The sequence below is a fragment of the Drosophila eugracilis genome, unplaced genomic scaffold, assembly GCF_018153835.1.
Source record: "Drosophila eugracilis isolate 14026-0451.02 unplaced genomic scaffold, ASM1815383v1 contig_1172, whole genome shotgun sequence".
Lineage (NCBI taxonomy): Eukaryota > Metazoa > Arthropoda > Insecta > Diptera > Drosophilidae > Drosophila > Drosophila eugracilis.
The window spans coordinates 34,328-49,159 of record NW_024571954.1 but is presented as its reverse complement, the minus strand read 5'-3'; the positions used below and the strand labels follow the sequence as shown (position 1 = coordinate 49,159).

Sequence of the window (14,832 nt, the reverse complement as noted above, 5' to 3'; positions counted from 1 at the left end):
CCTCCAAAAAGGATTTATCCAAGAACTTCACCAATTTTAAATACCACAGCAGTGGTGTGCACAGGACCGTCAGTCCTTTATCGTAAAGCAAGGAAATAAACCTTAGTTCATAAAATCAAACACTAGGTGTCGCTTTAGTTTATCAATACTTTTTATTGGTATATCGTAAGGCTTACACGTTTCGCAAGATATGTGACCCCAGCTGACCCAGTCGAAGCACCACCCATGCCTAGTACTTGTACCCACCGGCACCACCGCCGCCGCCACCGCGTGCTCCAGGCTGGGGACCCTGTGGGTACGTGGCCTCACCCTCGTAGGTAACGTCCGCATGGTAACCCGTCTTCCAGTCGGCGGTATAGCGGACAATCTGGGTTCGTCCGTCGGGCATTTGGACGCGGTACTCACCGGTCACCACATCACCATCGCTGGACGCCTTGTGCGCATAGTCGTTGGCGGTCTCAGGGTCCTGGACAGCGTACTCAAAGTCGTACGGCATGCCGGGAACGTGAACGTGGTCCTAAATTGATAATAAAATGTTTTTATTAGAAATATTATGATGTCTCAAGATAAATGTAGTTAAAAATCTTGGTATAACTCATAATAATGTTATTTGTATGTTTGGCAAGCCAAACTGATCTTTGATCTTACACTTGTTAACGACTGATATCTGCGAGTCAACATTGTGTTGTGATTCATCAAATTTAAATAAAGATTGATCTTTGGAAAATCCATTACAATGGCATATTACCAACTGATCTTTGATCTTTTTTTAATGTCTGATGATAATGATAATGGCTTGTGAGGATTATGATATACTCACATCGGCTGGCTGACCGGGAATGTTGCGGGGAGTGCCGGGTGGTGCTGGTGGCCGTGGTCCGGGCGCAGCTGGTCTGCCAGGTTGGCTGGGCTTCTGTGGGTTTAAAAATGGAAAACTATAATAAAGCCTAAAGGAAATTTATGACTTAAAATACTACTCATCACAGAAAGCAAAAACGTTTAACTCCCCATTAATCGTCTTTGGAAATATCTTTCCGACTGAATTACAACTCGAACCTGAAAGAAAACTTGATTTGTTGAACTTCGCGTTATGGAAGTTCACCTGCATTGTGTTATTTTCGCAACGATCTGCCGTTTGGTTTGGGGATCTCGAAAGGTTAACTTCCAGTCATTTTGAACTGCCAAAGCCAAAGCCCTTCACCGATTCGAAATGTTGCCATCATTTTGGGCCGACATTCAGCAGCAGCATGACGTGGAGCATTTATTGAGTTGAGCCACAGCACTTCGGGTGATAAATGCGGCGACAAATCTCAGCTGCCGGAGTGAAGTTGGCTGCCTCTGCCAGTGGCAGTGCCATTGCAACTGCTCCCAGAATGATGGCCGTAATTAGTCCGTTGACTGGGATTCAATTTGAGGCGGTTTTGGCCGGGCCATATACGTAGCTTTCTACCGCCCCTCTACTTTCCCCTACCATATAGCCACATAGACAGATAATTCAGATTGCAGATATATACTCACAAATGGGGTCTTGGGTTCCGAATAATCGTAGCCGTTCTTGGTGGGCGGGAGGTATGCATTGGAGCCAGGGGCGATCTGGGCGTAGGCATAGGCACTGATGGCAGCGAGGGATAAGCTCTGTAAAATTACATTGAATTAAATTTAATTTAGTAAGTTAATCTACACTTGAAATATACTTTTGAAAGAGTTAAATATTTTCGTGTCTTTATAAAACAAACAAGTTATTTTTTCGCAGTGTAAGAAGCCTGGCACTTGGTGCGACATTATATCACTGACTTAAAGGTTAAATTAAGAGGGCGAACTGAAAAGTGAACGGTTGCAAATGGATGTAGAAGCGGCGATAAGATCGCGTCTGACATTCAGCCATAGAGCAGGTGCATCCAAAGTCGGAGCCATCGCCACCAATGGTGGTGGCAATTTATTTAGAACGTGCCCGAAAGGCGTTTGCTCATCGGCCCGCAAAAGGGCAGCAAATGGCGGAGGTTAGTTGGCGATCTGCCGCCGATTCCGCTCTTTAAACACGGCTAATTGACACATGCACCATGATGCACACACACACACACATGCTGCTGACGGCAGCTCGTCAACGCAGCCACATTGCAGATTGCAGCCATCCATCAGTTGGCTGACAGCCGCCGGTCAACCAGTTGCCATAACCACTTGGCCAGGCCAAGCCGCGGGGCTTCTGCCTGTCATCTAATGTCTCGTTTAGTGTTTTTTATTTTTATTCTCTTTTTTTGTTTTGCTTTTTTTTTACTGCTGCCAACTTTTCAATTTACATGCTGAAACGGATTGCGGAAATGCTGCGCTGGCACTAAATTACTCAGAGTCCGGGTATTCTATGCGGCGATGCTGTGGGGCATTGATCATTATTATCATTAGCATCCCAGGTGGGAACTGCTTTACATTGTTTGCTGATTAGTTGTGTGTGCATATTGCTTAATTGCGCATACGACGTGTTGGCCGAACGTGTAACTCCAGCCACATGGGAGACTATTTGGTCAAGGAAAGCGGGATTCCGCTTCGCACGAGGCTTTCCCATCGCAAAAACTCACTTGAATCTATAATCGCGATGAGGAATCTAATTTCACGTAAAAATCTAAATAAAGTTAATTATTTTTCCATGTACTTATTTTTAGAAATTTTTAATGAGTTTTTTTTTGAGATTTAAATTTAAATCCAGTTTACCTTCTTGGGTATCTTTTAAATAAATTTTTGCTTTAATTACTACTAAACATGATATACCATTAAGTTTAAATGCTTTTCATTTCATGGATTATGCATTCATGTAATAATATAAGTTGCTTTACTTATTTTTCCAGTTCACCTTCTCCGTTAATTTCTTTATATATATTACTATATCTTACACCAAATATCAGCTAGTTTTCCCTGCTTTATCATCGAGTATATCCCCTTTAACAACAAGTTAATTTTCATAAATCCAGTAAACCCCTTTCACAGCCATTATATTTCCCCTTAAATTTAATGATGCATATCAGGCAATTTCCAGCGTCATTTTATACATTTTGCTCACCCCTCAAATGGGCTTAAATTTAAATTAATTAACTTCGCTGAAGTTTCCGCAATTATCCCGTTGGGTGGTCCTAACCTTCAGGTTCTTCAAGTACAGACAGAAACTCACTAAAAAAAAGCTGGCCAATAAGCATGTCAACGGTAATTTTCCGTGTAAAACAAATGTAATTATCTCTAGCCGGCCCAGCAAATACGATAAAAAAAACAACTACGAGTTGACTTCAATAAAATAACGGCAAATAATTTGCGTGTTAATTAAATAAAAGAGCCAAAAGAGCCGCAAAATAAATTGCGGCAACCCGACGACAGTCGTAATTTAATGGACAAGAGGGGGAGGAGGAGGAGGAGGAGGAGGAGGAGTTGCCAAAAATTGCAGATTGCCAAGTTGCAACAAAAGATACAGACAAAAGATGGTAGAAGCGGAGGAATCGAGGCAACTGTCTGGCTTAAAGATTGAGACAATCAGGCAACGAATCTGTTGGATACTTAAGATAGCCACGGTGGGTTGAGTTAGATAAAGTAAGAGGTTGCAATTTTTAATCTTCAAGAAAGGAAAACTTAAAAAATAACTCTTAATATTTGTGGTAAGAAAACGAATATTAAATATTTTTACGTTATCAGAAGTATTTAAGTTTTAAGTTCCTTTTTTAATTAAAAACCGAAAAAAATAAACTTTTCAAAGGTTTCTTCCCACTTTTATGCCTGACAATATAGTTTTTTTTTGGCAGATTTCCAGTTAATAATTATCTTCTCTTCGCCTTGGATAGTTTTGCCTTGGCAACCGCCAGCATTGCATCTACCTGAAGTTTTATGTGGTCCAAGTTCTGTTCTCATTGTTGTTAAATGTACATTAGACTGAAGGTTTCCCTTCGGTTGCCATGGTTTGTGGATTTCCCATTTGCCATGGTTGGCAGCGGACCAGAGCCAGTGGCATTGATCTTGCCCCGAAATGGTGCTACCAAAATAGCACTCTATGATTAAGATTTTCATATTTGTTGTTTTGTTTTGTTTTTTTTTTTTTGTTTTCTTGCCAAGTGCCCGCACTTTTATTACTCATCGCACGCAGTGCCAAGAGGCACGAGCCGGCTCGCATTGAAGCATCATTAATCGTGCACAATCCAATAAATTAACAATTGTTTGCTTTGTCCGGCTTATTATTAAATGGCTATTATGCTACATGGCTGCTTCTGCTGCTGATGCTGCTGCTGGGGGGCTGAGTTGTTAATTACATCAACGGGCTCTTGGCTCTTGGCTAATAATTGAATTTGTTTTATTAAATCAACAAGTTTTGTTCGATCGCCGTCTCAACTCCATAATTAATCATTCAGAATAGAGAAGTCTAACTAAGGAAGTCTATAAAAATATGTTCAACTTTCAGACTTCAATCTTGAGACCACGCCCACTGGTCACTCCAAGTGATGGCCACCCAGAACACAAAGTGAATATAATTTCAAATTAATTACAGGTGGGCGTTAAGCAGTTAAGCAAAGTAAATTAAACATCAAAGAAGATATGGAATTGGCTTTTTGCCATTAAGTTTATAGGTCAAACCCACCTCCAGCTGAGCTTTGCATACTATAAATATTAATAATAATTGTGCAAATCTTCACATTTGTCGGCAGGAACTGACTCACACCGCTCCTCACATTAGATCACGACCCAGTTTACAGAGCTTACAGTTGCCGAATTACATCGATCCGCTTAGATGTATTTATTTATGACAATCGCCTTTTGAATGCGGCTTATGGCTATGGCTGTGGCTGTGGCTGTGGCTTAAATGGCAAACTCGAGTGTCTGGAGCTCAGTTGATTTATGGGCGGTTAGCATTTAATATGCCTAAGCCGATCGCATCGGATCGCAAATAGTTTATGTTTTTTGCAATAAAAATGTTTACGCCAAGATGTCTTCATAAAAATCTAGATGGACGGATGCTATTTTCTGCCATTGCATTTATTTTAATTAATTTAATTGGCCCCCCTGTCTTGGGAAAGGAGTTTAAATGTTGATTTGAGATCTCAGTTTACGAGTAAGCCATGGCGTTTTCGTTGGTTTGTTTGCAATGTTTGTGCCTGTGATTAAGACGTCATCGGGAATGGAGGCATATATGTATATATATCTAGATATATATGTTAGATTTTACAATAAAAGTTACGTCATTTTGGAACGGCGGCACCTTAGACAACTCCAGCAGCATTCTGCAACGCCCACACTTGGGTCTCGATGGGGTTTGGCTCTCGGGGGGGCTTCCTACTTATGGATGCCATGTTCTCTTAATTTATGGAATTTTTGCACATTTTTTTGTATAGTATCTCACCGCAGCTGCTTCCCAGCAATTACCAGAGTAACAACCGAAAAAAGTCCCCTACATAGATGTTAGATTAACATGCACTTGCAACACACGACACGACTCCGCGTCGCGACTCGTTCAGTAGAACAACAAACATTTGGTTGACCTTTTCATCGCCATCTCCATCTGCATCGCTCTGTTGCATGTTGCATGTTGCTGTGCTGTGCGGTTTTTTTTGTTTAGTTTTGCCTCTTTTCCCCCAGTTTTGGGGCATTGAAATGCAAATTTGGCAAAATAAAAGTTAATGGGCCAAGTGAATGGCAGGCGGCGGGCGAAGAGAGCTTTGCAATGGGAAATGACTTTTATTGCAGTTCGCCGCTTCAGTCTTTTGTTGCAACTTGCAGCTTGGAACTTGCAACTCGCAACCAGTCGATTTCAATCAACTCTTTTCGTTTCTTCTTCTTTTTTTTTTTTTTTCTTTTCCTTGTGCAATGGTTTCCCATTTTGTTCCCAGCTGTTTGCCAAAGAGTCACGTGCCCCGCTTGCTACAAGGACAATGCCAAAGATCAAAGGTTGGCCAGCTTGCCTCACGACTTTTGCCTCCTTGTGGTTGGGCTTACACCTGTGATAAGTCAATTTCTTTGGCTCTAAAATTTTCCTAACTATTGGCAGATCGTAAATTAATCAGACCCACTCATACACCACATTAACCCTGTTTAACCCGAATTATATAACACACACCTATATCAAGACACTGAAGCCGCCAGTCGCTGCATAAAGATATTAACCTTTCAAATAGCGAGAGAAAAAAACGAAGTATAAATTATATGTTACGTTCGAATACCTCAAGTAGTTGTTTATGGCCAGCTATGAATTTGCAAGTTATTCAGTTTCAGCTTCAATTACTTAAAATGTTATAAAAACTATGGAGGAGCTTCTTTTGGGGGATTATTTCATAAAAAACGGATTATTATTTGCTAATAGACATTGTTATTTATTATTTATTAAACTTATTATACACTACTATTTGACTAAGCAATGGTTTAGGTAGATATTTTATGATAAATTGATCATCTATTGAATAAATATTAAACTTAATAAGTTTAAAGTTCAGACTCTTTGAGTTTGTTCTTTAGTTTAGTGAATGAAAAGTTAAATATTTTTCTTATTTTTCTTTTAAAATTTTGTGAATCTAAAGTCTAAAAACTCCCCCGATTGTTCTGCAGCAGCCACAGCTACCGAAATTGGTTTCATGTGGCTGACATTATGGAAACTTCTTTTTGTTTATAAACCGAAAATTATTTCTTTGGCCATTTAAATGTTAACATTTTTTGGTGAAAAACCCCAGTGAACTAATTTTCCAATTGCCAGCTGTTGTGGACCCACAAAAATGCAGCCCCGAAACAGTGCAATTAAAAATTCCTCTCTCTCTCTCTCTCAAGGGAGCTGGAGGAGATGTGCCCCTTTATCCACATTGCGCATACGCCGCGTTGGACGCTTTGGTTTTGGTTGGGCAATTAGCGGATTCAGAGGCGGAGGCTGGGCTTTTGTAATCAGCTGAAATTTCGATTTAATTAGATTACCACACACACATACACACACATACAAAGGCGCAGATGGTTGGCTGGTTACCATTTCCCTTTGAGAGCTCCTCTTCCCCTCTCTTCTATAGAGATATCTGAGGCTGCCGCTGCCGCTGCCACTGCTGCACTTGCCGCTTGCTCAAGCGTCATTAATTTTTTGCTATTTGGGCTTTATTTTTTTTTTCTTGTTTTAGCCCGGCATTCAAGCCATTGCCAAAGACAATAAAAACCGCACAAAGATGCAGCAAATATCGGTGAAGCCGCAAAATTGCATACATCCAAGGCAGAAGAATGGGTCTGAGCGCCCGTCGTCGACCCCCGGGCTCAATTACCTAAGCACAGATCAGCTTTGAGGCAATGCCAATCGGCATCAAGCGAAATCTGCCAAATTATTTCAATTAAAATTGAATTTGTAATGCAAGAGGAGAGGGCTTTTGGGAGAAGATCGAAGGGGGAATACGCTTCTTAAAAGGAAACATTTTTGTTTTAAGAAACTAAATAAGTTTATGATTGATAAGTTAAGACTAAATGGGGGACTCATATAATATAATATAATATAATTTTATTCAAAAATGGAAAGGTTAAAGGATTTACATCTTTCTTTCTTTTTCGTGCCACCATTTTTTTTAATACTCAAAAAAAGTCGAAGACTCAAAGATAGCTTAAGACTTTCCCCAATATATATCAGTAGAGTTTCCCAACAGCCTGACATAATGCATATATCCTTCTGATTCACCCTCTGCCTATCCATCATTCATTGGGCAATCGCTTACACTCGAATTGTCAGCAGTCAAGCGGCGCGACGGCAAAGAGCCAATGAAAGGGTTTTTGGCCAGACATGCGATACATTGGCCATAATCAGGCGGCTCTAATCAGAGTCGAAGGCAGCATTGACCCGGGCACCGCATTCATAATTTCCAATTCGCTTCGGCCAAATTACAACAATTCAGCATTTGCAGAATGCAGAATGGAGAATGGAGAATGGAGAATTTCGAATGAAGAAGGCTTTTTGCCAGCTCATCATCATCAGCCAACGGACTCAAATATCAAACTGTGAATATTTTAGGTTTGTCATTTGAAATTCAAAAGCGTGCCTGAATGTGCAGCCGATGGTGGTGTGGCATTGGCTTCCTATTGCCACCAAACGTTTCTCGGATTCTTTGCCACCAGTTTCAGCAGAAAATTTCGCGTGCGAAAATGAGCAGCTGGGATCATCGGCATTAATATGCAGCAGCAGTTGGGCATCACTTGGATGATGTGGGTGGCTATATGGTTGTTTATTCCTGCAGGCGGGTAGGAGAACTGGTGAAATTAACATGTAAAACATGCTCGCCATGATGTTCTCAAAAGCCCGTGCACTCGACTGGCCAGCGGCCATTTGTCTATCGAGTGTCTGCCTTTCGTGGGCGGAAGTAGGAAGTTGGTCTCCTCGTTTTTTTTCTCTTTTTTTGGTTTTGGTTCGGGGGTCCTTGTCTGATGTTTTTTGGCCTCTGCCCAAGCCAAAACAAAAATGGCACACAGAAAAAGGAGAAAGAAAAGGCTTTGGGGAAACGGAATCGCTGGTGAAAAGTCAAAAAGTTACAAGCGGCAAATTACACGCGTCTGGCTGGAGTTCTACTCTCTGCTCTCTCAAACTCTATTTCTTTTCTACCGTCAGCTCTACCTTTTGCCAGTTATCTGCTTGGCAGACCAGACGTCCAGAGTGGGAGAACTGCATTGGGAGAAATTTGAAAGGAGTTGGCCAGAGAAAGTTCTGTAGGCGAATTAAGCTTCACTTTTCAGGAATTTCTTATGGATCTTTGTAATAGTTGCAGCAGCTATCATTATGACATCTTGACATAGTCATAAGAGATCGTATTCTTGTTTTATATACTATATACTTATATACTATACTTTAAAGTTCCTTAAAGTTCTTCCTAAACTTTTCTCTCTCTGTTTTAGAGCCTGGGCCGTGGGACTTTGGATGGATCCCAGACAGTGTGGTCTTATGTCTGGTCCTGCATTGCATCCAAGTGTCGCACCAACAATTTAACACGCCCCAGTTACAACAAAAAAGGAGCAGCCAGCGCGTCTGTTTCATTTTTGTTGCCTGCTTAAGGGCGTCGTCCCAAAACGCGATTCAAAATGCTTTAACAAAGGCGAACAAGTGAAAGTATCCATGGATTTTACAAGTGCGCAGTTGATTGCGGGTTAAGTTTGTGATAACTCAAAGGAACTTCTGCCTGGGAATGTTAATAATTTTGTAATTCTGATATAATAACTTTATAAATGTGAATGGGAATGGTCTCACTAGGGCTCTGACTGTATATAAAACATAATCCGGAATTTGAACGTTGGAAAAGTGTATTGTCTGGTAATTTACAGACAGTTGTAAAAATCTAAATTACTCTTCTAACTTAACAAACTCTTAGTTAGAAAAAAGGAGGAAAAAAGGTTTTTCCATATCCTTCAGATGTGTTCTCAACCTAAACGTTGCCTTAATGCGAGAAGGGGAAAAATTATTACCAACATGTGTACCCCCGCCTGCTAACCTTTTAGCCTTCTTGAGTCGAGTGTTTAGTTGGGAACAATCAAGGAATATTGCTTAGATTTGGGGCGTATTTTACGTGGCACTCGGCACGCACAGATGTTGCCAAATATTGTATCCGTATCCGAACTGAGGGAGTACATATATTAACCAGAGAGTCGGAGTGGGACACTTAAGTGTCTTTGATTATTTGCAATTTGTTCGATTCAGCGGGGTTCGGCTGTGTCCCCTTCGCCACTTGACTTTCATATTTGGATTTGGATTTGGCTTTGGATTCGAATTTGGCTTTGGCTTTGGCTTCGGATTATGATGATGATGCGAGTCTCTGTGGCAGACGTGTGGCAAGTTATGCAATCGTTTTCGTTGCCATTGACGGCAAGTGTTACAGAAAAGAAAAAAACGAAGAAGAAAGAAAACCAAATTGTTTGCCAGCCACTTGAAACTACCAGCCTTGATGGTTAGTTTCCTTCATTTTAGCCATATCATCAAATCCCATTTAAAGTTGGCCGAAAAAGCCGCAGCAGAAAAATTACATTGTAGCTGGAAAAGGACACTGAGTGACCACGAGCCGTTTCCTCCTGCCAGCGCTAAACAAATTTGACATATAACAAGCTTAACTTGTTGGCCTTTCCACAGAGTTTGGCTCTAGCCAAAGGACACGCCCGCCCGCAAAATCTCATATGATTTGTTTGGCCAACTGATTTATGTAGGCTTAGTTATTTTTTTTTTCTCTCTCTTAAAAATATTTACGGCCTTGTTTTATTTATTTAGAAATACTTACGAGCAAGACGAACGACTTGAAGGACATCATATTGTTAGAGTTGAGTTTTCGATTTAACGTTCAGACGATGGCAAAAATGTATCCACAACGCCGCTGGCTGAAGTTGAAATTGAATTAAATTTATTAGATTTCAGCTTTATATTTATATTTATATTGATATATGTTTTATATTTTTGTGATTATTGCACAGAGTTTAGTTGGCAATCCTTTTTTAGGCACTTTAGTTTATGATTTTTACAAAAAACTTTGACTCTTACTTTCACTTGGGCGGGATAGGAGGGGTTGTTTTAACGGAGGGTGGAAATCTCAACGAGGAGTTTATTTGCTAGGTGGTTTTAGTTTCTTTTTAAGTTTCCCAGACAACCGCACGAAGTACACGAACGTTTTGAATTAGGTTAGACAATGGAGATGCGCTTGCTTTTTATAATAAACGCTCGAGACGCTGGCAGCGACGTTGGCCGAGGCAGCGACGGAAGCGGCGGCGTTCGCGTTGCCAACTGCACCTAAAAGTAACGAAAACAGAAAAAAAAAGCGGTTTGAACAATTGAGGCAAGTCTGTGTAGCGCCTAACTTCTAGATCATCTGCCTCAGTAACTCGGCTTCACTCTCAGAATGGCCAAAAGAGAGCGGCGCTAGCTCGCTCCTAGCTTGGCGTTTTGGCCAAGTGTTGAGGTGGTGAAAAATGTTGCAGATCATCGTTGAGGCACGATCATTACGATGCTGTTGCTGTTGCTGTTGCTGCTGCTGCTGCTGATGATGATGATGGGTAGCACAAGATGATAAATGAATGGATTGTTAGACAATGATGAGGATGATGATGATGAAGACAGCTCTACGAGGCGGATGTATAACAACAAGAAGAGTTGGAGAGCCGCCTGCAACGCCCCGAATGACTTCATTAAATACTTGGCCATTAAATAGTTGGCCAAATTTGATATTTAAACAGTTTTTATGAAGTCTAAGCCCTCGGGCGCTGCAGTTGAAATCGAGACGAGATGAAAATGTCACTGGGAATGTCAGATGATAGGTTTCGTTTTTAGTTAGCCAAAGATACAGTCGCCCTTTCTGTATATATCTTTGAGTTTTATTTTTTTTTTTTTCTGATGTTTGCCTTTTGGGAAAGCAGCAGAACATAGAATAAGTTTGAAGTGAGAAGTACGTGATGCGGCTGCTTGGGGAAAATTGCACAAGCTGCACAAACGTGTTCATGTGGCGTCCCAATTTCCCGCTGCATCTCTTACCTCTCTGCCGAAAATGCAATCTATGACGTGAGGCTCATGCTAAGAGATTCGATGCCCCGAAAAACTTCTTATATCCATTGGCCATTGCACAAGGCTCGAAGACGTGTCGAGAGGGCTTTTGGAGCCACTTCCTCCTTGCCCTCTTACTCTTTCCTTCCTTCCGTCAGGCATCAAATCCCATAACCAATTAACCTTGAATGTATCATTCAGCTCTCTGTACGAGCCAAGATTAAATAACAATTAAAAGCAATCTATTTTCGATGACTGATTTCAGAGTTTCTTCACATTTTTATTGACCACTTGCGAGGTGCTGATGTGTGCGTGTCTGCCTTATTAAAATTAGATATTGAAATTGTTATGGGAAGAGATCAGACGAAAAATAGCTACACTTCCAAAGATCTCGTTGGGAAAGACAGTGATGGGAAAATCTTGCTGGCTTGAGTGTAGGTACTATTTGATGATTTTGTAATTTTTCAAGGTATTTTTTCCTTATTTAAAAAAACGATTTTGAGTTATGGTAGTGGGGTGTATTTAAGTTGATTTTTATTAGAGTTTTAGGGAGATATTTTTATAATGAAAGAAAGTGTAGAAGTGTAGAATCCATTTTAGATTTACAAAAGATTTCAACTGAAGATGGAAAGTAGGTAGTGGTAGTGGTAAAATGTGATTGCTAATCCCAGATACTCCTATAAATTATTAATTTAACTAAATTTATGCAATAATTTGCATAATATCTTTTCATGTTACTATCTGTTAAACGATGCTGTCTTATGTATCTACTAATTTTCATACATTTAAAACATGTTGTACCTTATTTCTTTATCTTTACCTATCTCTTTGAGCCATCCATTGAGTACCTTAACTCGGCATTCAAAACCTCAGCTCAGCTCTTCCATCACCGCTTACACCTGCTGGCATGTCCAATGACCGATGGACCGCTATGAAAAGTAATTGAACAACTTTTGGTTACTTTTAAGTTTTGATTTCCGTGACACTTGAGTTGCGGTCATGTGTGTGTGTATGTAAGAGACCCCCAAAACAGACACTTCTTCTTCACGTGGAGGCGAACGTACTGTCAAAATTGTCTTAACAACATAATACCCGCTAACGATTGGGGGCCAAATACGACGATTGGGATTCAAAATCCCTGTCCCACATTGAAATTTCTTTAAGCCAGGCTCTCGAAATCAAGTGCAGTTTGTGGTAGCTGCGATTACGAAAAGATTTCGTCTTAAAAAATGTAATTAGAGCAATGTGATGGGGCGAATTTTATATAATGGTTGCTAGTGCAAGTTGTGTGTGTATGTTGAAAATTCCCTCTTTTGATTCCGTTCAACAATACAACTTGACATCAATTGGGCAACTTTTGTTTCGTTGTCATTGCCTTGGCAGCTGTTGCCACCGCCACCGCCGATGCCGTTGCAGTTTTTCGTTTCTCTTAGTTTCAGTTTTCGATGATCATTTTTCAAAAACCGTCCAAAGTAATAAAGTTTTGCAAATTTCCCGCTTAATTCATCAAGTGGACACTTGAGAGCTCCAAGCGAAACGGAAGCAAAACTTAGTCAAACATTTCGTGGGCTTCAACGGCCATTTCTGTGTGTGTTTTTTCTAGTCAGCCAGCCCAGCTGTTGACATTTTAAAGTTTATTGAATTGTTGCAAGCCAGAAGAGGAGAAAAAGCAACAAAAAATTAACATTTAAAAGAACAGACTCAGATTCTGCAGCAGAAGCATTTAAGATGATTTTTCCTCGAATTTGTTTTACCCATTTCGTGCAACATTCAGGCGAATCACCTGTTGATGGTTGTTGCACGTTGTTGTTGCCGCTGATAGTGCTGCCTCTTCTGTAAAACCAAAAAATACATTCCAATCCCCCGGAAAGGCGCACCTTTTTCAAGCTAAAAATGAGTGAATTAGAATAGCCAACTATGTAATTGCCGCATTTTATTGCCACCAGCATTGGATGTTGCTGTTGCAGTTGCTGTTGCAGTTGCTGCCGCCATGGTTGGCATTGTTATTGTTGTCTCGACCATTGTTGCAACTTAACGTAATGTTTTTGTTGCCATTGCAGCTACTGTTGTTGCTGTGTTTGCCCGATGTTGGTGCTATGTTTTGGCAATTGTTGTTGCTGCCACCGCCGCTGTGGCCCTCTGAATTTGGTGTGAGAAGTGGTCGAAGACGCGGCGATCTTTGTTTTTCTTATTTTTGGTTTAAGACGGTCCAGACGGAATGATTTGCATTTTTTTCGGAGCGGAGGCGCGTTTTTTTAGCATTTGCTATTTATAGACTAAATGTCTTGGACTTCTGATGGAACAAATGGAGTTTCCGATAGACTGGCAGTGAAGGCGCATCAAATGTCGTTCGATTTGCTTGGCATTTCCCCTTGATGATCATATCTGTTATAAAGAAAAAAGTGAAGTTTGTTTTGAAAGAGTGACTTTAAGGCTACAACGTAAAGGTAAAATGTTGTTCTTTTCATAGAAATATCTAAAAAAAACCGCGTCGTCTCATTAAAAACTTATAGAGTAATGATCATTGCAAAGTTGCTAACGTCTCCTTTGATTGCCTTCATTATGGCCAACTCCTTTTGGCACTTCTTTCTGATTTGATTTGATCTCTCTTCTGCCGGAGTTTCCTGTTGATTGCTCTCATTATACCAGCGAGCAACTGTGATAAGTTTTTCCAGCGCTGCTGCTGCTGCTGCTGTAACAATCTTCGGGCTAAAGTCGAGCTTTCCCTGTCACTTGCCACACTTGCCACCATTTTTCTTAATGGAAATTTTCATGCTCTTGGCTTTCCTTTAGACAAATTAAGCGAATTTTTTCTCCGTTCACACCTTCTCCAACTTGTGCATCCTCATTGTCATCGTCATCTCCTGCACTTGCGTTCATTGCACCCCACAAAAAAAAAAAAAAACAGAAAGAAAAAATGGTAAAAGAATGAATTTGAGGCAGGCCAAGTGGAGGAAAAAGTTGTGGAAAACTTTGCACCTAACATAAATCAAATCTTGCCACCCGCCCTTCAGCCACGCCCTTTGGCACTCAGTGTGTGGGTGTGTGAGTGTGGCTGCATTTGCATATTCCAATTTTGCATTTAATCAATTTACACCCACCCTCCCACACACACACACAGAAAAACACTGGAAAATAGTAATCTGGGATGGCAACTCTGGCAGCTAGACAATTACCCACATTCCCTGACATCGCATCATTTATCCTTGTTAATTTTTATTTAGTCAGCTAAAGGGAAAAAATCCCTCAGCTTTTCCCCTCGCTCTGCCCTTTCATCAGCAGGGAGATCTTGAGCGATTGAGCCGTAACCTGCGTTGACTTGTTTACGTGTTTTCTCTGAAGCACGGATACAA

General features: G+C 40.7%; 1 protein-coding gene across 1 annotated transcript; it reads right to left on the bottom strand.

Annotated features, from left to right (window-relative positions):
• Window positions 1–133: 133 nt before the first annotated feature.
• LOC108106772 (cuticle protein 19) lies at window positions 134–10,639 on the bottom strand. The gene is made up of 5 exons (XM_017214013.2): window positions 10,487–10,639; window positions 10,230–10,326; window positions 1,519–1,635; window positions 821–913; window positions 134–517 (listed from the first exon to the last, which is right to left on the bottom strand). Exons 2-5 carry the CDS (start codon window positions 10,257–10,259, stop codon window positions 230–232), a joined length of 528 nt encoding a protein of 175 aa, XP_017069502.1. The 5' UTR covers window positions 10,260–10,326; window positions 10,487–10,639; the 3' UTR covers window positions 134–229.
• Between the last annotated feature and the right edge of the window lie 4,193 nt (window positions 10,640–14,832).